Genomic DNA, 24,337 nt, shown 5'->3' on the forward strand with positions numbered 1-24,337 from the left:
TTGGAGCCTTTCGCAAAATAAGTGCATGAATTTTACTCCTTAGACTTTATGTCATAGAGTAGGGTGACCATATTTTGATTTACAAATAAGAGGACACTTGGCTCAGTCATGAAGAACTTGCTTAAAGAAACATATTTAACATATTTAAACGATGCCTTCTCTGTGCGGCTAATGAATTGTGAAATAAAATATGTCATATAGGATTTTACAAGTCAACAAGTGCAAAAAAAATAACTTAAAAGCCTCTGGAATTAAATAATGGTAGAGAAATAATGCCTCATCAGCATAAGAAAAATTACCAGTCCTGGGTCGGTATGAGGGAAATTTCTTTTGCAGTTCATCTGAAAAGATGCACTTGCGTTTTGGGATCTTTTAAACATCATTAGGCGCATTGCTGCACGCTGTGAGCCCAGAACAACTTACAAGCACTCACAAAGCAACAGTTCGGGTATGACGTCACACACATGGGTCCTCTGTTGGACTATAGGAAAACCCGGACATTTTTATCAATCTCGAAAATCCCCCTGGACAGAACGTGAAAAGTGGACATGTCCGGGGAAAAGAGGACGGTTGGTCAGCCTATCATAGAGGATTAAAACGGCAACAATTTTTGCCAGTGGGATTAAATGGGTTAATGACATCATGTGACCAATAATATGGCTGCTTTGAGGTCACAGTACTATTGTAGTGAGAGAAATTGACCAAAAGCGCAGGTGTCCATATGATGCTCGCATACCGTCTGTGGAGCGAGACAATCTTAAAGATGTGTTTATCGTGGTACGACAGAACATCACATTGGCCACTGAATCAGCTGATGGTTGTCTAACTTATGTAGTAGAAACAGAAAAAAGCTCTTTAAACTGTTGTTAACTGGTCTCAGTGATCAATGACAATAAAGTCAAGACTCTCCACCGACCCATCCAGATAGTAGCCTTAAAATAACTGCCCAAATAACCACCCAAGACATTACTCACACGGCTGCTGGCGGCGAGACTAGCTTCTAATTTCGACCAGATTGAAATAATTAATGAAGATGACTTGTCAAACACAGTTTCAGATTCACAAAGCTTTTATTCTAGCTCTGTACACACACATAAAGAAACAGCTGATCAGCTCACCTACATTTACACTTTCAGAGTCTCTAAAGCTAATCTTCAGTTGTGGAAACACACGACAAAGTGATTCTAATTTAATTCTTTGAGTTAAAAACTGCTGTGTGTATTGACCAGTAGTGTTTGTCACTACTGGTCAGTTACAAATATCCTTTGCTCCCATTGGTGCCTGCTTTCATTAAAGTTGCGAGAATATTGACTTAGGACCCGCCCACTGCATGTTAATTCCATCTCTTGTTGCTACATGTCGAGGAATTTCATTGATATCTGAAGATTTCTGGTTATCTTTGAGATCAGCAGATACAAAATTACCACCTACTGGCCAATCGGATCTCTGGAAAAGCAGGTCTCCATTCCTGTAAAATTCCTTGGATGTTTGTGTGCTGAAGGTTTCAAAGACCATCTGTTTTTAGACTTAAATACTACGATAGTGTTTCCCCCTCACACACTGTAACATCTGTGTTTAGTTAAATATGTGTTTAATGAGCCTGCTGCTGTCCATGTTTCTGATAGAAGCTCTGCCTCTTTCAGGTGAACATGTTCACAGGTAGATAAACCCTGGGTTAACTTATGGAGCTGAAGACCACCTTCAGGTGACCACTGACCCTGACAATGATAACATGGGTATGTCAAACTTCCTTTGGCATGCAGGCCTCTGAACACGAAGATATGAATCAGTTTAAACAGTTTCAGAAAGGATGGAGTTAAAGAAAGATTTAAGGAAACCATTGATTTTAATTCAGTGCTGTGTTTTTAATCATATTTGGAGCTGTTAGATGTTTTGCTCAGCAACTTTTAGCAGGACAAGAACAACCATGAAAGGATGCAGAGTTGGACATGAAGACAGGATAACACAGACATTAAACATGGATGCTTTCATACATTTACAAGTCTTAGCGTGGTAACAGCGCCCCCTCAAGGCCGTGAGCAGCAGCATACATGTCGTATGTTACCTGAGCTCTGGGGCTGTGAGATTGTTGGGTTCTGGTTCTGGGGTGGTGATAATCTGGGGGATGTTCAGACCTTTCCCTTCCATCACATCCATCGCCCCCACCTTCAGCTCTGAAGCTTCAGCCAAACGTTTACTGCAGTTTTCTGAGGACCAGAAAATAAATGCAGTTGGACCTCAGGCGACGTGTTCCTGTGACACGAATAAACTCGCCCTCAACTGAACCGCATTTTAGGTCGACATGTTAAACTGCTCTTTCCAAAGCACCAGCGCAACTTTAAACTTTTGCTTTCAGTTATTTGTAGATGACAAAATGCTGATTGTTGCCCCTGGAAGTTTAGTTTATGTTAAAACCCAAAGAGCGTCACATGAAAACAGACTGGACACATCCAGAGAACAAAACAAAAAGAACTGATGAGGTTTTACAGTAAGAAAAATGTGTATTTAAATAAATATATACATTTTTATACGTTTACGGGCCAAGTATGTTCTCCAGTTTACAGATGTGTGGTGTTTACAAAAGTTATTCAGCATTAAATATGTAAAACTGTCTGGAAATAACCCCAAATCGACAGAAGCCCCCTTGCATTTAATGTTACCAGCTCGATAAATGGCCTCTCTTACTCTAACAGGTCACAGAAAATATGATGCAGATAAAGTCACATGGTTTCTCTTCAATCTTACATGAGAGTCACAGGGCTGAAGTCCAGTTTTGATTTCCTGTGTCCACATAAATGGAGCAAAAACTGATTCATGCTTGCTTAAATATTTCAGCCTCGACAGGAAATCTGCTTCACGCTGCTTCGTGAAAATCCATCACCAGGGGCAACAACGTGGCAGATAAAGAACTCTCCAGTAACAAATCCCATCACACAGACTATCGCGAGGTAAACATGGAGATTCTGTTGCCCAGTTTTGTTGGCGATTCAGCTCTAAAAGACTGATTAAAACACAGCAAAGGGACAAGCACACAGCCTACAGCAGCTCAGACATCCACCTCCTCCTGATTACCTGCGGCGCGCTTAGCTGGCAGCTGATGGTGAAGCACAGCGGAGCTGCAGAGCATGATGGGAGTGAGGATGAGGAGGAAATGGAACGTTCGGAGGCACTGGAAGTGTGTTTGTTTGGTGTGGCACTTCAAAGGTTTTGGTCTACACAGAATTATATGTCTATGAGGTGTCTCTAAGAGTCTGCTGGAGGGGGGTGGGGGTTACGGCTGCTAAGGATCCTGGGAGTTGGAGTTAAGGCCTCTGAAGCGGCTGTATATGCTCATACAGCACTGCTGCGCCTGCTTGGTGAGCTGCGACAGCTCCTGGGTCAGCTGGGCGAGCTCTGGTGGCGGCGCCGGCACGGACAGCGTGGGAGGGGTGAGGTTATGGTCACGCATCAGCTTTGTGCAACTCTCCAGACACTCGGCAGCATGAGGGAATCGAAGCAGAAAGCTCTTTATCGGAGAGCAAATGTCAGGAACTAGACAGAGAAACAGCAGTGAGAAGGTGAGAACTCCTTAAACTAGACCAGTGAAGGTAACGAAGGGCAAAGAAATCCATGAAGAAAGAAGTCGGAACAAGAGAAACGAGAAGACTGAACAGATAAAACCTGATTTTTCAGTCTCACCTCCACATCCACCTTCTCCTGCTTCTGCTGTGCTGGTCTGAGAAGTAAGAAGAAAACAATCATTAAAAACAAGATATGAATGTCAGTCTGGCCCGCAGTCACAGGAACATGAAATATGGTTGAAATTTCCTTAGAAAGCCAGTAAGTGATTCTCAAGTAGAGATGCTCTTTTCCAACTGTTTCCAAGGAACCACAGGAAGTGGATTTATCACCGAAATCCACACGAGCTAATGACCTTTAACACCAACAGACTGATCTCCACGACAGCTTAGCTACCTCGGTCCTCTGATGAAGACCACTCAATACACTGAAAGCTCAGGATAAAGTCAAGCAGCTGGAACTCCTTTCTGACATTTTGGGTGAAATATCTGAGATAATCAAAAGAAATTAATCAGAGATTAACTCCTTCGAAGTACGTATAATTCAAGTTGTAGATTGCTGGTTTAGGAAGTGAGAACATACCAAAAAATTAAGAACAATAAATAACAGTGCCTGTGGTATCTGGCACCAGGTCAGCAGATCTTTCAAGTCCAGAACTTTTTCTAATATGTCCTCCAATAATAAGTTCTCCAAGTTCCTGGATTGTCTCTTAGACTTTCACCAGGTTCTTCCTCTTGCTCTCCGGAAAGAAGCCACAAAGATTCAGAACCACTCTGACCCGGTCTTCTGTACATTCCTCCTTGTTCTCAGGTCTTGCTAACTACAGGAACCTTCACATTTTTCACCAACTGCAGTCTAAGGAAAGATAACTACACCTCCCTCTGTGCTCTTCCATCTTCAAGCTCATGGAGGGACACCGATTCATTCCCAAACCGGTCGAGAGACAATCTCTCCAGCTTGTGTTGGTTCCACCTCACATGGGGTCTCCTCCTGGTTCGACATGCAGCAGGCGTGCAGGAGACATCCTGGGCAAATGATGAACCACTGCAAGTGGCTCCTTTTCAGTGTGTAGGAGTGGTGGCTCTACTCTAAATGAGTTCCTTCCCTTCCTCTAAAGGACAGTCCAGACACCCTTCAGGAGAAGCTCTTTCCCACAGGCTGTGTCCTCGACCTCATTCTTTGGGTCACTACCTCCCGACCAAAGGTGAGGGTAGGAAACTAGATCAAACAGCCCTTCTGTCAATCTACCGCTCATCCGTCAACATATTTGAACTCCTCCGCTTGGATCACCCAACTACCATCTACTAAAGCAGAATCCAGGAGACCATCACCTGATCCGTGGTAGTGGGTGGAGTTTCTGGAGGCAGTGGCTCAGGTTGTTGGGAGACTGGTTCTGCATCTGTTGAAGGAGTGGCTTCCTCTGGTGCTTCGGATTCGGTGGGTGGAGTTGGGGGCTTGTGGGTTTCGTTTGGAGCAGGCTCCACCTTTTCCACTTGAGTTGTTGCTTTGATGTCATCTTCAGCCGGGCAGACATCTACCATGCACCTGATGAAGAGGAGCAGCCGTCATTAACACCATAGAATAGCGAACCAGACCTCCACAAAAGCTGCAGAGCTGATCCTTCTGCACTGACAAGCAACAATTCACAGCAACGTTCATGTCAGAGTTTACAGTGTGAGGTGAATGTCTCAGTGAGTTTCCTATGAGAAGCATGTGGACACAGGAAAACTTGCAATTGCAATGTAAGTGGCTTCTGTTTGAGGTATAATCTGCTGTGGAAGGATCTCATAGGGAAATACTGACATTTGTACCCTTGGGTCCTGTTTTTCTAAATTATGAGAAAAAATGTGCAACTGGTCCAACATTCAGACATAAGGCTGTACCCTGAACCCCAGGGGGCAAATATCTGAGGTGAGATCTTTTCTCATTTTTGCCGTTCACTGGATAACGTTGTTATTATGGGTGAGCGTGTACTTTTCAGAGGACACAAATCGCATTTAAACACATCAAATTCTTTCTAGAAATGGTGAGCCAGTTTAGTTTGGTTTATTTTGTTAATAGTTGTCGGTTATATTAGAAATAACAGGACGCTGTCAACAATATTTGAGAACATCAATATAATCGATTACAATACCTGCCCTGTTCAAACAGCATTGCTAATGAAGATAACACTGGGCCGTGCCTGGACCTGTTAGTATTTTTTTGTTCTAAGTAATCAAGGTAATTGATTATACAAAAGGAAAAATGTGCCCTCTGGGCTGTGTCTTGGACTGAATCTTTAACTATAGTTCAACCATAATGAAGACACCAGAAGCAGCTGAAACGTAGCTGGCTGACAATTATTCTGTGTGGTTATACCGCCTATAAAAAAATCCAACCTACCTTTTGAGATCAGCCCTGATTCACAGAAGAAAAGTAGGCAAGACGCAGCAGAAAATAAAGATAAATGTAATCACTGGAAAAACTGAAAGAAGCAACAAAGCTTCTACAGAAGTAGCACATAGTAAACGTCTGGGCATAGAAACTATTTGAACCAAAGTCCTGCCCTGATTTCTGGATAACCGTAAACTCTGTATACATACAACAAAGGAAACATCTAACAACAGAAAGTTAGACGGTAACAGCCCATCTACTATTAGTGCCGACTGTTGTTTGAGACCAAAGAGAGCTTTACCAGGAGACTCCATCATGCCAGTTTGCTGAAGTCAGGCCTTTGTCAGGGTAACGAAACAAGCTTTACTGGTCACATACATAATCATACAGAGTACAACATGCAGTGAAATGTATCGTGTCGGAGATACACCCTGGAATGGCATAGCCGCGCCATTCCAGGGGATTCCTTTGGCATGAGGGGCCTAGCCAGGACCCTTACTGGATACTGGGAGGGAATCAAACTTGTAATTTCTGCTCCAAGGGTGTGTGGTCTTACCACTACACTATCCAGCTGCCAAAAAATTGCCCATTGTCCACTTGCCGAAACTCAGGACCCAGGGACCTTGAGATCTTCAGTCTAATGCTCTCCCAACTGAGTTATTTCAGCTGGCTGAGGCTGACTTTCACCGTTAACGACAGGAATCAGCTGATTCTTCTTAGGTTAAATCTGTGGTGTGAAGTTGTGTTGTTCAAAGCCTGGCCTGCTGTGCATTTTAGGGCCGAGCTGTTATGACAGCTGGCTACGCTGGTGCAGATTGGGTTTGAACTTTTTATAAATATGTATTTATGTACAGGTGTCACTAATGAGACACATTTAAAATGTTTTAACAGAAGAACTGTATGGCCAAAACACATGTAGGAAATTAAACAATGTGTAGGCTGGATGTCATCAGTGACCCATCTTAGGCAGTTCTGGATTTTGTTTTAACTATATGGCAAATTTTTAAAAAGTCTCTAACATTTATCTTGGGTATACAGTTTAATTCAATTCAATTTTATTTCTATAGCACCAAATCACAACAACAGTTGCCTCAAGGCGCTTAAAGCTTTAGTTTAACAACCGAATGACTACTTGAAGATTTGAAATAACCATTCCTCTTTAGGAGGGCTTATTCATTGGAGCTAGAAAGGAGCCAAATAAAACCTGGTAGTGAAATAGCCAACCAACTCCTGCAAATACACTGGACTCTTTAGTAGCCAGGCAACATTTGTGTTATGGAAAAATAAACGAGCTGTGAACCAAGTTTGAGGAAGAGGCTATGGGAGAACTGACTGCGGGGCCCTCTGGTTTTATCCATCAGGATATTCTCCAAGTGACAAAACTGATTTCAGCTCCTAGTGGAGCGAGTCAAGTTCGAACAAACACCTTCTGTTAAAAAGAAGAGATACCAGTGAGGAACAGGGCAGGACTTCAGTTTGCTCTAAAAAGCCGTAAAAAGTTTAAAGCTTCATAAATCTGATAATGCCACCAGGTACATCAGCCTCTTAGTGCACGCTTGTGTGCAGGAAATATGTGCAAACTATTTGTGTATCTTTTAGTTTCTTACTCTACAAGCAGACCAAATTCTATGACCAAACTTACTGATCAGATTTAGTCTCTTCCTCAACAGTGGTCTTCATTGTATCTTCCTCTGTCACTTTATTTTCCTCGGGACTCTGATTCTCTGTGCTGTCTTCACTGTCCTCCTGCAGGTTTTGTAACCTGAACAGCGTGCAGCAAATTTTAAATAAGATGAAGAGTCCTGATCAGACACTTGAGACAGCTGAGCTCATCTTTCAACCATTCTGAAGCTAAAGGCGGTAGCGACAGAGCTAAGCAGAGAGCAGCGAAGGTGAACATGAAGCCTGCTGTTAAACTAAAGAGGCTAAAGCTTTACCAGCAGAAACTGTCCACAAACTACACTAATGTTATCCATGGACACATGCATATGCACACAGCAAACCTTTGGAGGCCTCATGTTGAAAATGTTGACAAAATATTTCATAACTCTACAAGAACAGAAACAAGTTGCACAGAGCGACAGCAACGATCTCAAATCAATTTTCTATCAATTTAAAGAAAAACAGGCTGAATCCATCAATAATGCTTCCTATTCCAACAGCCTGTTCTTTGAATGGGACCTGAATGTATAGTATTTTTACGATTTCATGTTCTTCTAATTATTTTATATGCTCTCATAATTACAACATATGGAAGTCTAATTTTTCGAGGTTTTATTTTTTTTTTACATTTAATGACCAGTCGACTGGTTTGAGGAACCTGACTGATGTGGAAGGTCAGTGTTCAGGGATGGATGTTACAGATGGCGTGACATAAAAACAGCTGTTATGAATGACACTTGTGGTGTATAAACCGACATCAGGGGTCTGTAGCTTTCAATCCATGAGCTAGCATGAGATACAAAATGAATGCGATATACACAAAAGATGTTCTGCACTGTTATCTTTCTACATACTGTATGACCTGTATGTCCTGTACAGTGACATTGATGCATGTGTGTATACTGAATGATGATAGCAAAGTGTACTTGGAACTATACACCTTCGCTTTGTGTTGTTACATGACTTACTGTTGGCTAAGGTCAGTACAGTATAACTTTACATGTAGTACTACTTAGTGTTAGCAGTTGTTTTTAACTTAGATGTAGCCAACTAGCCAATAAGCATTTACACTCCAGCGATTTTTTCAAGAAGTAACTTCAGGATACTACGGTTAGCTAGCTAGCTAACTTAGCTATGTAAGCTATCTACAGAAATATGGTGATAGCTTGTGATGTTATTTGATAAAGTAACTTAGAAAAACCTAATTTATCTGCACAAACAGCCCTGGGAGTGAGGTGTGTGAGGTAGCTTACAAATCTTTAAGACTAACAAGTAAGCTAGTGTTTGCTTACATTAGCTTTAGCTTTCAATCAAAGAGCACCCATCAATAAAATGCTCTGCTGACGATAATCCTCATTTCCCCAAACTTCAATTTGGCTGGACAGCATTCATTAGATGAAAAAGATTTTTTTCTAGTTATTGTTAGCTAATGTTACAAGCTAATGTGGCATCCTTTGATTTTAGTGCAATCAAAGATGAGAGAAACCAGCCTGTTGTTAAAGGCAGCAAAGAGAGCTGGGAAATGTCTCTTTTCATGAAAACTTACATGTTGCTGATAGGAGTTCAGCAGTAGCATGTAAGTTATTTAACACCCTGTTCAACCCAACACTTGAAATATAAAGTGCTATGTGGATTGTGTTTGAGATAAGAAAATTGTTTCACCTGTCCCACCACTTTCAGGTGATATAAAAGCTGCAGTAGCCTAAGCTAGGAGCACAACAGCAGCATGTAAGACAGCAGTGTTGTTATTTGGGCTTCACGAAAGGAAACTTACTCTGGATCATCTTCGTTTTCTTCTTCCAGGATATTGGGCAGCCTGTTCAAAGCAAATAGGAGCAACTCGAGGTTTCAGGTCACGTTGGACTGTTTTCTGTTTACCATACTACTGCTCAGATGTTTGCGATACTACAAGGATCTTTTCCTGATAAATCCCAAAAAGCTCATAGGTTAGAGCACTTTGCCATGGCGCTGCTTATGCGTGATGTTTTGAATTGATGTGACTTACTGTTCATTGGACTCTGGTAGCGTTTCTATTACAATCTTAGCTGAATGCTCCACCTCGAGCTGGCGGACTGCCTCCTCTGCTGCCTTCCTGGCCATCTCCTCGGCCACACGAGCCGCCTCCAGACGCTCCTGCTGCAGCCTTTAACAAGATCAATCAATAGTCATGCATGGAAGAAATTATGTGACACTTAAATAACAAAGACATCTTGCTAAAATTGCTCCCCAAGAACGCCCAAGAGACATCATCATCCTTATTGCACATATGAGACAAAAGACTGAGGCTAACCTTTCCTCCATGTGAGCTAGGACTGCCTCTCCAGCCTCCTTTTTGATGCTGTCAATCAGTGGACTCAACTCATCCACCTGCAATTCTGCATCTTCAGTCTGCAACCAGCCATGATTTTAGTTACGTAGCAACAGTTCACTCGAGCAGTCATCAGTCACCTAATGAACTCTGGTAGCACCATCATAACATTTACACAAGGCCTTCGTTAGTATTACCTTATCCTTCCACATGGTACCGAGACTGGACTCTGATTCTGAAAACATTGGCAGACATAAATCGGTCCATGGTGCAAAAAAAGTTGGGGACCGCTGCCATATATCACACTATTTACCACAGTGTTTACAGTTCTACTGCCGTTTCATGTTTGCCATGGTACTGGAATACTGGTATCCTGGCTCTGCAAAACATACTATGGTACAACCAGTACTACAGTGGTATTTGAAGTGCTGTAGTACCTAGAGTGCTTACTAAATAACTTATTCTGGTAGTACCAGTTTCCCATTGAAAGTGTTTATTCAAAAATGACCATGGTAACATTTAGATGGCCACAGTACCAGCACTGGTATTAACACTTATCCTTCCAAATGCCACTGGGGATATTGGACCCTTGTTCTTAAGGACAAAAGTATATACACCATCTACAATCTTTACTGCAGTGGTAATAGAAGTGCTGCCGTTACTTTGGTGCTACCATGGTGGAGTGCCCTGTAGTTACTGTGGAACCATAATACCAAACATGGTACCATATAAATAGACACAGTGCCTACCCTGGTATTACCATGTTGATTTTCCCATGGCACTGGGATACTGATATCCTGAAGGACATCTACTGGTAACTGAAGTGCTGTCATGCCTTTCTGGGACTACGACTGCAGGGCTGCTACCATACCACTCTTCCACATGGGTTAGTACCATGTTAGTACCATGTTACCTGTGGCACTACAGGTAGTTACTGTAGAACTACAATTTGATTTAAAATACTTATATTCATAGTGAGTATATTATGCTCGTGTAGCTCAGAGCTGTGTGTTACAAACATGTGGTCAGGTCAGGCTCACCTCCTTTTTTGATGGCTTCACATCCTCTTTGTTCTCCAGTTGTGGCTCTTCTTTCACTTCCTTCACCTCCGGCTTTGTTTCCTTGACTTCTTCCTGTTCAATGTCCTCCAGCACCAGGTCTGTGTTCTTCTGTATGATACTGACTGAATGGCACATGACAGGAAGTACAGGGCTGAAGACTTTCACTATATTTATGTGTTTAGAAGTCTCCAAGAAGGTGCAGTAAAAGCTGGAGTATTCATTTAAAAGGTTGTAATAAGAAACATACTTCAATCTAGTAATCCTAACAGTTGGCTAGCATGAAATGGACTGTGTTTGGGGTAATTCAGGTAATTCATACTGAGTAACTGCATTTTCATTTGTTTTAGATGTGCGGGTTTAATTATCAGAACGTCTGGATTTTCAAACTGCTCCTTTTGGTCCATATCGTGAAGTATTTAAGCACCTGCTACTCAACTGGCATGTATGAAATAAATATTTTAATTGAAGAATTTAGAAATAAATGTGCTTTGAGTCCTAAAAACAGCTAAAGTTGCTAGAAACGATTAGATTTTTTGAACAGTTGATAACTGATTGATTGGTTGATTGATAGGTCTATTGCCCTTTTCAGGTTTATAACAACAACACAACAGACACTTTTTTTTTCCAAACAACGTCTTTATTGTAATAAATATTAAGCAAAAGGCTTCCTTTGTAGTTGTCTGCAATGATTTAGCAAAAACCTTCAAAGGGGACCAGTTGTGCTTTACCTCACTTTCTGGCTGGTATCATTTTAATACAAATAAACATATTTATGTTTATTTGTATTCAAAATTTCAAAGACTAAGCTGAAGTCACTGGCTACAGGAACAGCACGCTGATGACTTAAGACAGTACAGCTCAAAAACACAAGGTGCTGCCCCTCGGTAGGCTTCCATAAGTCAGGCAATCAGAAGCCAGTGGGCTTTTAGAAATGGGTGCCTTGAAGAGACGGGAGCTAAAGCAGCTTGTTTCACACAGGAAACTACATAAAGGGACAATATACGATAAAGAAGAATTATTTTCAACTGAGAATCTTGCCAAGTTACTTTGGTTAAGTTCCAGGATTAAAATAAAGAGCTGGAAATGAGAACAACTGGTCCCCTTTACCAAGTAAGCAGTCGACGTGGACTACCAGCAATCCAGAGTTCCCAGTATGAAGGAGCACCAATGGCTTGGACTTTAAACAGAGCATAGCAATAAAGACTTCCTAATCATAACTGGTGTTTATTGAAGGGGACATATTCTGCTTTTTGTTTATTTTCCTTCAAATATCTCATGTTCAGATGGTGAAGGTTCATTTTAAACATGGGCAAAGTTTCTAATAAAAAAAGGCTCAGGCATCCGTGAACACTCAATTTCACACAGTTTTTTCTACTCTTTGATCTGAATGATGTCATAGAGTGAGAATAACCCTAATATGGTCATCTCAGACACGGAGACCCCACCCACCTTATAAAGGGCAGCTTATCATAAGAAAGGGGGAGGGGCTAAAATAATATGTTAGACAAAGAATGAACAACGACCCGGTGTGAGACAAAGAATTATTTTGGACTTTGAATCATACAAAGCTACTCTGTTAGAGTCAAACAATTAAAACAGGGAGCAGAAGCAGAATGAGTCCCCTTGAATAAAATCATACAATTGTGCCCCTTTTCTAAGTTTAAGTTACGCATGATGGCTGTGCAAAACCTGAAAGCAGTGCAGCTATGTGAGCACTACAGGACTGAATCTTGCCGTAGCTGTGCGCAAACAGCTCTGAGTGTCCGTCAGTCAGTTAAAGTGTCTGCTGCTGTCAGTGTCAGTGTGAGTGACTCTGTCCCGCTCTTCCTTCTCCTTTTATTTTAAGGGGCTCTGTCCGCCTTTCCCCCCTGAAACAGAAGGAGAAGAGCAGCCCAGTTAGAGTCTGCCTCATCACTGACACCAACCCCTGACCTACAACTAACCAATCAATCAATTCGCCAGTGCACGTGTCACAAAGTAATATAAGTGGGGTCTTCTAAAAAATAGATGTAGTAAGAAAATTACTTTTTAATTGGCTTAAGTCTGTGGCTTGGTTTAGGATGTTTGTCATCGAAAAGTTTGGTTGTAACGATGAAATGCGAGAAATTTCCCACCTCACTTCCTTTAAATCAGCAGATGTTTTTATATACAACTTTAGTATATTTAATGAAGGCATCCAACCAACCAAATTCATTTTACACCCACTCCAAGAGTCACAATGTAAGGACAAAGCAGGTTTTCATTCAGCATGATTTCTATAACCAACTTTCAGCCAATTTCAGAAAGTCTATATTGGGGATCTTCATGTGTGAGAGGTGGCTGCTCAAAACAAGCTACACTATATAAAAAGTCTCCTTTTCACCTGCACTTATATCGGCCTCATCGAGCTGTGTTTCCTGTCGTATTGTTCCCTTTGGGATGGGTGGATGCAAATTATCTCTATCTCAGTATTTTCTGTCCAAGCTGCTCGTCGTAGAATTAGCCACTAATAAACTCACAACTGAGTGTGATGCGACTCTGATGCTGGTTTGTTGTTGTACTTACTGGTCTGCACCTCGTCATTTCCTGCATCCTGTATGAAGGAAACAGATGACATCTTCAGGTCACCTGACCTAACTGGGGTTTTATGGCATGTTTGCGAAAGCTGAGCGACGTATGGCAGCAACTCACCGACTTCTGCACGGGCTGAGGCAACATGCGACCAATCCCATTGACGATCCAGCCCATCATGCTGGAAGAACAACAAGAAGACTTTAGATCGAATCAATCACACAATGCGCCTTAAAGCAGGATTAACGCACACCACAAGCACCAATGTCACATGATGCATTTCAGTGTGCGTTAGGTAACTTTTAGGAAAACTACGGTCAACATCTCCACTGAGTCACGGAGGGATGGTTTGTTTGGTTTTCAGGACCAAACCTGACCCTGAACTGCTTTTCTTCTGTCTGGACTTAGCTAACGCTAGCTTCCCTGCTAACAAGGACAGAATGCTATGCTATTTCAACATAAACATGTTTCCACCTACTTTGGTGGCTCCTCTGCTTCCTTGGTGGACCTGTGAGGACAAAAGTAGAAGAGACCTGAGCTTCCACGTTTGAAAAATCAAGCCGCTGCAAAGCTGCCTTGAACCTGCATTCTTCCTAATGACCAGCAGAGGGCGACTCCTCTGGTATGATTTTATAGAAGGCTGTGAGAAAATGTACTTCCTGCTCACCTGATCGCTGAGCTAAGTAACACCTTCCTGGTGAGTTTATGGTCTCAGTCACTAGTTTTAAATCTTACTGAATCAAACATGATGTTCATTTTGTAAATTATAGTCCAATTTAGAGTAAAATAGATAATTCCGCAGGGCCTGATTCCCATTTAAAGATTCTAAAACAGGATACGATACAGCGACAAAGGTTTGACTCACTTCTCGGTCTCTGGGGCTGGTTTGGGGACAGGTGGAGGAGCTGGAGGCGGAGCTTCAGCTGTTTAAAAGGGGGAGGAACAAATCAGATTAGCATAATTTTACGAAACAGCACCACTGAATCCTAAAGTTTTACATGTCCAAGAAAAGGCATCTGGTAGAAAGAGGCTAAATAGAATTAAAGATGTTGGATGTTTAATGTGATGAGAGGACGTCAGTGTTAGCTTAAGCTGCTGTTAGCAACTGCATTTATATTGAAAAATCAGAAAACTGTCATCAGTTCGTAAAGATTATCTTGCTGAATAATATTGAAACATGTATTTCAAAAAAATGCTCAAAAAAGCCTGCAGTAAAATGATTTTATTGGTTTTTGTGAAGGTTATCTACTACTATGCTGACCTCTGTGTTGGTCTATAACTTTTGAGGGAACTCCAACAATCCCGGCAGACATGATGCTGTCTCTTGCAACAAATAAAGTCCATTCGTATATTTCCTTCTAACTGACAAAAGGGTTATATCAAATTTTAAACACAACCTTTGATTTGTTTGAAAGTCCACCAGGTTAGTCCAGGGAACCTTCAAAAAGTATATAACATCACCAACACTGGCACAACCTTTTCTTTTGGAGCTATTTTTCAACCAGTACTAAATGTCACCAAAGCACAGCCAGTCAATGGTGATTAAATGTCCAAATGTTTGTTTTGGAAAGAATATATATTCCCGATGATTCAGTTGAGCTGAACCAAGCAAAGCGGCTCAAATCAAACATTTACCACCACAACATGAAAGACCATCTCTCTGAGTTAAATAGGTCTATGATGAGGATTTGTGGCTGAATAAGAAGTAAAGATACCTTTAGCTGGAGCTGGAGCTTCAGCTTTCTCGTTTCCTTCTGTTTTTGAGCGAACATGGATCTCTGGCTGAGGAACCACCTTCTCGATGCCGTGTTTGATCCAGTCTATCATGCTGTGAGTAGGAATACAGGCAGATTGAAATATCGCACGAACAGTTGGTTCCTGTGAGATGGCTGAGTTTTGTTTCTTTGTCTTGTTTGTCTCATTTTCTCCTCTATCTCAAGTTTTACTTCTTGTTTTGCTTAATTATCTTCACCTGAGTCTCATTTCCCCACCCATTGCTCACCTCTAACATCTAATGTATAAATAGTCCTGTCCGCCCCTGCGTCTTAATAAAACACAGACGTGCTTCTAAGCAAATTAAGCAGCTTATTTAAGGACAGACGTTGCTGTTGCTGTTCTGGTGTAAGAAATTTCTTTTCTCTGATGGTAAATTATGAATGAAAGATAATGTTGTAAAACAGGACGCTGACCTCGGTGGCTTGTTTTCAGTTTTGTCGTCTCGGTCCGGTTTCACCTCCACCACAGTAACCGGAGGCTCTGCAGCTGAAATACAAGGAAACTGATGATTGACTGAGCAGCAGCTAAAATCCAACCTGTGTCTGCAAACATATTCAGGTCTGTTCTCACCTGGAGCAGGTGCTGCCTGACGGACCTGAGGAGAAACAAACATGTGACCAAGGCAGGAAAATTTTGGTAAAAGCTAAAAATGTAGTCATGGAGAAGGAAACACTGCAGACCTTAATCTGTAATCAATGATTTTTCAATGTTTAAGATTACTTTGAGCTTTCCACACACTTGGGGTTTTCTTGGCTTTCCACGGCTTCACGCTCTGTTCAGGAATTCTTTAAATGATTGTGGTGGATGTTGGACTTTAGCACATGTTTTTTTAAAAAGAACTAATAATGAACTAAACACTCCAGAGTCAGATGTGTTTTGTTTAAAATAAAACTGAAATCAGAGCTGTAAATTAACTTTAATAAGTTTAGCTGACGGTCAATGGCTGGGTTTGGTCAGATACTTAAAACAAACACTATTTACAACAACAGTGAGACCTTCAAAATAAAATGCTTAGGTGCAATTAAGGACTGGCCGGGAGTAACTTGGCCGAGATATGAACAGATCCAGCTTTCCGATGAAGCTGCTGGAGTCCATCAGTCAGTGCTGGCGTACCTCTGCTGGCTGCTCAGCTGCAGGCGGCTCTTTGCTCTTCAACTCAGGCTGAGGAACGACTTTCTCCAAACCCTGAGATATCCAAGCAATCATCCCTTTTCTAAGGAAGAAACATGCATTAATAACTGTGAGTGGGATTTTACAGGACACTAGGGGGCGCTGCGTAAGATCCAGCGAAGCTTAATGAAGGATTAAACAGCAGCTCGCTATCTGGCCTCTCATCTATTGGTGCTTTTCGTAAAGAATCTCGATTTCTGGCATCCAGCCTGTTGATAAGCTGCTCACTATTTGGCATTCTGCTCATTGATAGGCTTTTAAAGCTGTTCACTATTTGGCAATATGCCTGCTGATCGGCTTATGAATCAGATCAGTATTTAGTTTTTATTATGGTGGTTACTCACTCGTCTTCGGGTTTACTGTCAGGGCAGAAAGTACAAAGTCCATTACTTTCAGTCTAACAGGTTCTGACGTTCCCGGCTTCTACACAAATATCACGAGACTGAACACAGAACTGTTTCACACACAGGTGTTTACCTGGCTGGTTCAACTTCCTCCTGTGAGTAGGCAGGTTGAGAGAAAAGAGAAGGAAACACTATCAGAACAATAAAAGAGCTGGACCTGAAAGAGCTGCTAGATCCAGCTGCAGCAGATGTTCAAATCAATCAGACCGAGACTCGTAAAAACATCACCGTTTTCTGAATCACAAACTAACTTCTCAAACTGGCGCCGAGCAGGTATGGGGTTAAGATGAAGCTTTCAGGAAGGACTACAGGTATAATCCTGGGAAACTGTTAAGGTGAGCTTGTTAGCCAATTATAAAGACAGTGAGCATTCAGGGTCAGGTCAGGACTGGACACTAGAAGAGTCGATCATGCCTGGAGAATATAAGTCAGCAGAAGAAACGGGCAAAGAGATCAGTTTCTGACTGTAAGTGGTCTCTTTGTGTCTCTGCTTCTGTTTATTTTTTGTTTTTTCGTGACTCCTATTATTAAAAAAGGAACAGTTAATGTTCTGGAAGGTTCACAGCACAGGCAGCTCAAATCATCACAATACTCAGTATTTGATTTGTTGAATAATAAATCATTAAATTTTTTAGCTGCTGGTTTTGTTTCAGTATCCTCAGTCAAAACAAAACACCAGTGTACGCGTCAGGTCATCCACCCTTCTGAAGTCCCCCTGTTTTATTTTCTCCCATGTGGACCAAAGTGTATTTTAACAGAAAAACTGTAATACATCTATGAATGTATGGTGGTGCGATCAAAACAAACACACAGTCAAATGTTTTAGTGGCATGATTACATATATAGTTGATGCAAGGATACAAATATGCAGACAAATTAGTGTGAGTGAAAAAGACCTTTCTGCTCTAAGTGAAACACTGCCATCACTCTGGGTGCCGACATTTTCCCGTAGTTTCTGGATCCTGACTCCTTCTTGAACAATCCAACCAATTCAAACTTACAGCTGAGTCTAGAGAAACAATACAACTGAGATTTCACACCTACTGAAATTTAGCTACCACGGCAGTAATTAACAGTAATTACATTGTTTTAATTACAATCCTCTTGTCCAACGTACAGAATCAGTCATTTGGATCGGGATGAAGACCTGAAACGGACAGGGTAGAGCTTCGTTCAGTTGAGACGACCAACAAGAGACGGGGAGGAGGCGCGTGCTTCTATGTCAACAAAAGGTAACTGTACCACTGTTGTGGTTCGTGAGAAGATCTCTACTCCTGACATCGAGTTGTTAACAGTCCGTTAACTAGTTATTTTAGACCAGTTGCACTTACACCACTAGTGATGAAAATCCATGAAAAGATTTTAAAAAGTATCATTATGTCCTCCATTAATGGTTAACTTGATCCTTTGCATTTCGCTTATCAGCCAAGTAAAAGTGTGGATGACATTAAACTCTTTATATTAAACACGGTCTGTATGCACCTCGAAAACCCAGTTCTCACGCAAGACTTCTGTTTGCTGATTTCTCCTCTGCTTTTAACAAGATGCAGCCTCATATTTGTGCGAGAGCGAGAGACTGTCGAGGTCCTCGTTAATGGACAAATGTCCAGTAGGATCTTGTCAAGCTCTGGTTCACCTCAGGGCTTTGTTCTGGCACATCTTCTTTTTATTATGTACACCGACATCTGCAGGACGTCTTATGAGAACAGACTTATAGTTACGTTATCTGATAGCACTGTGATCTTGTTTTACCTGAATTTGTGAAGTGGTGTGATGATAACTATGTGGACTTAAATGTGTCAATAACAAAGAAAATGATTATGTGGTTGATGATTTTTAGACATTTCTCCTTGTATTCTAGTTTTTATCTTACTTTTAATGTATTTATTTATTTATTGACCTCATTGTTGTCGATCTCTGCCTTGACATGCAACAGTGTTTGTGACTAGTGGCTGTGTGGGTAAGCTGCGATCAATTTTACGTTATTTGGGGATTAATAAATCTGAAAAACTGACTAAGGGCTAAAATCAGGATTGCCACCTTGTAAACCAACAGAGATTTCATCTGGTGTGTACGAAAACCTAACAGACTTCTTTTTTCAAAAAATGTAGCTTGAGTCTGACTGCGTCAGATCCCGGGGTCGTTATCAGGACCTCACCTTGGCAGTGGAGTTTGCTCGGCTCATTTTGGGTGAGACTGCAGGTTGAGGCAACGCGCCGCTGATCCACGTCAACATGCCGCTCTGAGACCCAGCTGTCGGGCTGAGGATGTAAACGTTTAAAATCAGGCTTTTTATTCATTCTCAGGTAACAAAGCAAAGATTTTTTTCCCTCCTAAAGTAACACTGAACTGAAATATAATCAGGGCTCAAAATCAAAAATGCTACTGAAACTATGCAGCTTGTTTAAAGGCTGAAAAACATAAAGAGATATTTAATCTTTAGTGTGTAAACGGAAAATGTCCCTGGTTACTTCCCTTACCAAAGTCGTACTAAAACATTTCTTTAACAGATTTGTGAGCGCTGTGTACCACATAAAAACTGTTCGAGGTCAGTAAGCATAACCAGAATTCATGCATAAGGTGCACCGGATTACAAGGCACACTGTCGATTTTTGAGAAAATTAAAAATCCTTATAGTGCGAAAAATACGGTAACTCTTAATAAAGTCTGACAGCTGAATGAAACAGGAATTTTAGAGCTTTTAGTACTAATTAGTAAATCGGTATAATATTAGGTTTTAGGATTAATCAAACCTTTAAGTTAGGTTTTTACTGAAAAATAATAATAAAAATAAAAACAATTAAAAAAAACATTTTATAAAATGTCATAAATATCCAGGTATTTTTTCTATAGAAATATTAAGAAAATTCAGAGGAAAATCAGTTTTTCAGTTATCTTTGAAGCACTAGATTAGCATTAGATTTCAGCTAATTTAGCAGCAGTTTAGGCTAATGTAGCTATCAGCCATAGCTTGAACTGGGAGCTCCGAGTTGTATATTCATCAGTTGTACTATAATGTTTGTTATAATACTGTTAATGTGTACTTTTCCAAAACAAATCTCATTTTGAAAAATATTTTTCCTTATAAATAAAACCAATGTGTGTAGGGATTTCTTGGAAATACAGTTGTAACTTGTGTATAAATAACAACTCATTTTTATGGAACCAGGAGGAAAGGTTTCAGGAAATAAGGTGGAAAATATGAGCTGCACTGCTGGCTCCTTTTGTATAGTTTAGGTTCAACATTGTGTTTAAGTTTAAACATTGTGTCTTGTGTGGTATATTTGTAGCTTATAACTTACCCATTCTCCGCTCCTGTCTGAGGTTCCTGCATTGGTTTTTCAGCTTTTGGTGCTGTCAGTCAAACATTGATATATGTTTAATATTTAAAAAAAACAAAGATGCCGACTGAGCTGCACACAGTTAAATGATTTGCATGTGAATGATCTTACTTTCACTTTTGACTTCATCTTGAAACTTCACTTTCTTCTCCTGTTTAACACACAAAAGAAAGTCATCTCATATATATCTAACTAAAATAATGCATAAAAAGTAACAGTGCAAATACTGTTTCTGGATAAAATTATTAGTATCATGATGGACATTTAGCACAGACACTTCAACACCATAGTTTACAGAATCATGATAGTCCATAGCTCCAAGCTGAATCAAGATTATAAAAAAAAATATTTGATTTTGATGATATGATTGATTAAAGTTTCACATTCACAAATCAACTGACGGGTTTCAACATTTCCATAGTAACGGTAACCTCCGTCAATCACCAACATTGTTGTTTCAGTTTAATATTATGGGTAGAGCAGATCCTTTCTGTGACATTGTTAATAACATGTGTTTTTGTTAAAGTGTCGTTGATACCACACAGACTTGTGGTTTCCAAAACAGCACAAAAATTTGAGTTATTAAGGCAGAATTCTGAGATACTCAGTAAGTTGAAATTTTAAGATGCATACCCATTCTGCCTCACAATGCTCCGTAAACATGACACAATAAAACATTTTTTAGTTGGGCAAAGCTTACAGCAGCTGGAGGCGGAGCAGCTGCAGGGGGTGGGGCAGGAGCAGGGGGCGGGGCAGCATCCTTCTGTTCTTCTGGTTTTTTGGGCTCAGGCGGCTGGGGAACAACTTTGACCACCCAGCTCAACATCCTCAAAGAAGAAGAACAGACACTGTCAGCCATTACAGTGTGAACCTATTTCTAAATATTATCGTCTTCTTCCCGTCAGGGCAGGCTCTGTGTTTACAATCACTACGGAAATGCCTGTGGATATGAGGACACATGGAAACCAAACATAATTAGCTGTATCTCTGCTAAGTTTACAACTGACCCGCTTCCCGCTGCACTTAATGGCGTTTAGATCATGTCTGGCTGAGTGTCAGTCTGAATTAGATCAGACCGATGCTGACCCTAATCCTCCACAGGAGGCCTGGCAGCACAAACGGCTCTTCACTGCACCCATACATTCATTTAAACTGGTCTCCAGTTTGGCACTTTCACTTTCTAATTGGGGTATGTGCCAAATAGCCAGTTGTAAAGCTGACTAATTTGTTAGTCAGTGTCCTAGGAATGTGTTTCATTAAAACCCATCAAAAATTAGCAAGCTGGGAAAATGTTCTCTTATCTAAATGTTTCCGGTTCTAAAAAAGGAAAGCCAACATGGAAAAATGTGAACATGTTATATTTATATTCTAAAACACTAAATTTGATAGTGAAATACAACAACATTACCATAAATTTAACACTGAAATATATTGTGTTTAGGTTATTAGAAAGTCTCTGTGTGGCTTGTTTTCAACCACAGAACAAAGTTGACGCATTAGCTGGTAAAGCTGCATGATTTTGTGATAAAATGCAACGTTAGCATTATGCAATGTGTTTTTAGGGTACAGATGTTACCATTTTAGGGCTGTCCCACAAAAACCACCAACTGACTCCTGACGACCTGGCATCAGGATTAAGGTGCAGCAATGTGAAAGTTTGCTGTGTGCATTGAAATAATGAACTCATCTGAAAGTCTGAAGTGTCTTTGTTTTTCTGGACTTTAAAGGTTGGTCGACTAAAAATGTCTTTTTCTGTGTTTAGTTGGACTAAGTCACACTAAAGAATCAGCTGTTTATTTTTTTTTATATTTATATTTAGTTTTAATATATTTAGCTAGGTTAGCTAGCCTGGTTTCATATGCTACAATTAGCATCTTGATTTCCGTTGCAAAGCTAATCAAGCCAGGTTGTATTAGCAGATAACATCACAGACTTACCATGTTTTTTTAAATATAAGCAAGTCTAGCTTTAAAAAGTAAAACTCAAGGATTCATCTGTCCGTGACTTCATGGTGTCTTTGGCTCTCTCGCTTTTTGTTTTCGTTTATAAAATAACTTGAAAAGCTAGTTGGCTCTTTCACCAGGTGAGCGAATCAGCTGGTTTAGGAAAGCAGTGGAGCTTTTCGAATTGACTGGTTGTTCTTTTTAGACTTTCAGATAACTGCCAAAAAAGAGAGCTTCCTAACTGATCGAACCCTCAGGTCAAACCAGAATTATCAAAATAAATCTGGACCATGGTTTACACCAGTAAAGTAACTAAGTATATTTTTTAAGTTACTTTAATTTTATGCTTCTTTATGCATCATCACCTCTTTATTTATGAGGTAAATATTCTGCCTTTTATTGCCGTAAACTACACTCCCTATCTGACAGCTAAAGCAGGTTTAAAGACGTATATTTATGTAATTAATGATGCGTTACACAGAAAACTATAAACTTATCCAACTAACCATATAAAAAGACATTATTATATTTCAGGAGTGTAATATTTAAAAACAGAACACCTACACATTGAATTGATGCATAAATTATATTTTTACTTTTGCACTTTATATTTTTGGTTAATTAATACTTTCACATAAGTATAGTTTTAATATAGGCTGATTTTTTTGTATTTTAAAATTATTGTAGTGCCACTTTTTACTAAAAGATTGGATTTTTGTTTCCACACACTGCAGCTCGTTATTTGTGTTAAGTCAGTTTTAACTCTGTCATCCCAAATTACAAATTGCTCTCAAAGGATTTCGGAGTCACCAACACCCCCTACCTTCAGTTCAGGTAAAGAAAAACTCACAGAAGACCACCTCTGGTGAGTTTACAGCAGACATGACTTAGATCACAGTTTCAAACCATTTTGACTTCATGCGCTCAAAGTTACTTAAATATGCCCTGATTCGTTGGTTCAGGAAGATCAAATTGATCTATAACTATAAACAAATTTAAACAGTAAAAATCACCAGGTACTACCATTCGAAACCAGGGCATGCACCTGAACTGTAAGCGAAACACGGCAACTAATCTACTTTATTTCATTGTTTTCAAAGCTACGCAGCATCCATGGAGGTGTCAGTGGTCAACGTGTTGGGCGTCTCTTGTCTTACCTGAGTTGCTCAGTTGGGGTCCAGCAGCATCCCACAGAGCTGCGGGGAAGAAGCCGTATAGACCTGCAGGGATCTGAACACTGTGGGAGGATTACGTAGGAACTCTGCTAACAAGATTACTAAGCCGATGAAAGGCAGAGCGGGGCGAGACATGGAATCAGGTTACACTTTCAGAAACTGAACCATGAAGGGAACCACAGTCCTCAAACCAAACCACAATGGTTTCTCAATAAAGTTTAGATCTATCCAGCAATCGGACACCAAATAACTAACGAAAAAAAACAATCTTCCGATGGGAAACCTTGGGTACCATCGACATAAACATTATCCCCGACCAAGAACATCCCCTCTGTGCAAATGGCAACAGCCCACCCCCCCAGTCAGTCACTCTTTGCGATCTGCGTCGCCCTCAGTTTCACACACGGAGCAGACCCGGCTCTCGTTTCTCAGCTCTCATATCTCTGACGACATTGAGTTTCTGATTGTGTTATCAGAGCCACATAGACAGTCCTTATTTTCTTTTTCTGCCCCTCAGAGTTCAGCTCGTCCCTTCGAGGGCAGCTTGAACTCAGCTCGCATTCCTCTGGATGTGAACCTCCTCACCTCCCAGCAAGAAAACACCCTTCATCAGGCCTCTTCACTTTTACAGAACAGCTTTCAAAGGAGGAATCACAGAGCAACAAAGCGCCCAAGGTGTTGATTGGACTGGGGATGAGAATTGTAGAATTGGAGGAATTGGAGACTTCACTGACTCAAGCAGTGGACTTCAGGTTTCTCACGGTCTTCTTCTTGAGTAAGGGGAAATACCAGTGTGACACTGACAGATTGTACTGGTCTGTAGTGGTGAAACTGAGCGTAAAGCTTCCTCTGGGCTTAGAGGGCTGAGGAGGGGCAGACCTGCTACTCCTCTATATCGAAAGCTGGCTTGACCATCTGACTGGGACACGTCCTGAATGACTCCTAGTTGAGGTGTTTTGGGCAAAGAACAGACAAGGGGCAGAAAATTAAAAAGCTTTCTTAAAAGAATCTTTTTA

The 24,337-nt window shown here is 40.7% G+C and overlaps 2 protein-coding genes and 1 long non-coding RNA gene across 5 annotated transcripts in view; 1 reads left to right on the forward strand and 2 right to left on the reverse strand.

Moving 5' to 3' along the window:
- The window catches only part of cngb1a (cyclic nucleotide gated channel subunit beta 1a), a 17,242-nt gene extending 14,087 nt beyond the window's left edge, over nucleotides 1-3,155 (reverse strand). The window contains exons 1-2 of the mRNA XM_031750898.2: nucleotides 3,073-3,155; nucleotides 2,066-2,207 (exon numbers count right to left, since the gene is read on the reverse strand). Coding sequence (XP_031606758.2) covers nucleotides 2,066-2,207; nucleotides 3,073-3,127 — 197 coding nt within the window. The 5' untranslated portion in view covers nucleotides 3,128-3,155. The remainder of the gene's footprint in view (nucleotides 1-2,065; nucleotides 2,208-3,072) is intronic.
- Nucleotides 2,207-23,403, reverse strand: LOC116328992 (cyclic nucleotide-gated cation channel beta-1-like). 2 transcript variants are annotated; one of them, XM_039613862.1, is made up of 23 exons: nucleotides 23,304-23,403; nucleotides 20,904-21,030; nucleotides 20,315-20,354; nucleotides 20,165-20,216; nucleotides 19,021-19,123; nucleotides 16,936-16,955; nucleotides 16,803-16,817; nucleotides 16,402-16,501; nucleotides 15,859-15,883; nucleotides 15,702-15,774; nucleotides 15,228-15,340; nucleotides 14,378-14,435; nucleotides 13,991-14,020; nucleotides 13,633-13,693; nucleotides 13,507-13,534; nucleotides 10,942-11,084; nucleotides 9,884-9,981; nucleotides 9,599-9,736; nucleotides 9,368-9,409; nucleotides 7,574-7,693; nucleotides 4,890-5,103; nucleotides 3,679-3,715; nucleotides 2,207-3,531 (listed from the first exon to the last, which is right to left on the reverse strand). In XM_039613862.1, exons 2-23 carry the CDS (start codon nucleotides 21,027-21,029, stop codon nucleotides 3,281-3,283), a joined length of 1,887 nt encoding a protein of 628 aa, XP_039469796.1. In that variant the 5' UTR covers nucleotide 21,030; nucleotides 23,304-23,403; the 3' UTR covers nucleotides 2,207-3,280. The 2 variants fall into 2 exon arrangements, with proteins under 2 accessions (XP_039469796.1, XP_039469797.1); XM_039613863.1 differs by lacking the exons at nucleotides 16,803-16,817; nucleotides 16,936-16,955; nucleotides 20,165-20,216; ... (1 more) ...; nucleotides 20,904-21,030; nucleotides 23,304-23,403 and having other exon boundaries at nucleotides 19,021-19,105.
- LOC120440722 lies at nucleotides 13,997-23,322 on the forward strand. 2 transcript variants are annotated; one of them, XR_005613476.1, is made up of 4 exons: nucleotides 13,997-14,209; nucleotides 17,982-18,094; nucleotides 18,974-19,168; nucleotides 23,247-23,322. It is a non-coding gene; the product is annotated as an uncharacterized LOC120440722 (long non-coding RNA). The 2 variants fall into 2 exon arrangements; XR_005613475.1 differs by lacking the exon at nucleotides 13,997-14,209 and having other exon boundaries at nucleotides 17,285-18,094.
- Nucleotides 23,404-24,337: the final 934 nt, after the last annotated feature.

Source organism: Oreochromis aureus, linkage group 1, assembly GCF_013358895.1.
Source record: "Oreochromis aureus strain Israel breed Guangdong linkage group 1, ZZ_aureus, whole genome shotgun sequence".
NCBI classification, from domain to species: Eukaryota; Metazoa; Chordata; class Actinopteri; order Cichliformes; family Cichlidae; genus Oreochromis; species Oreochromis aureus.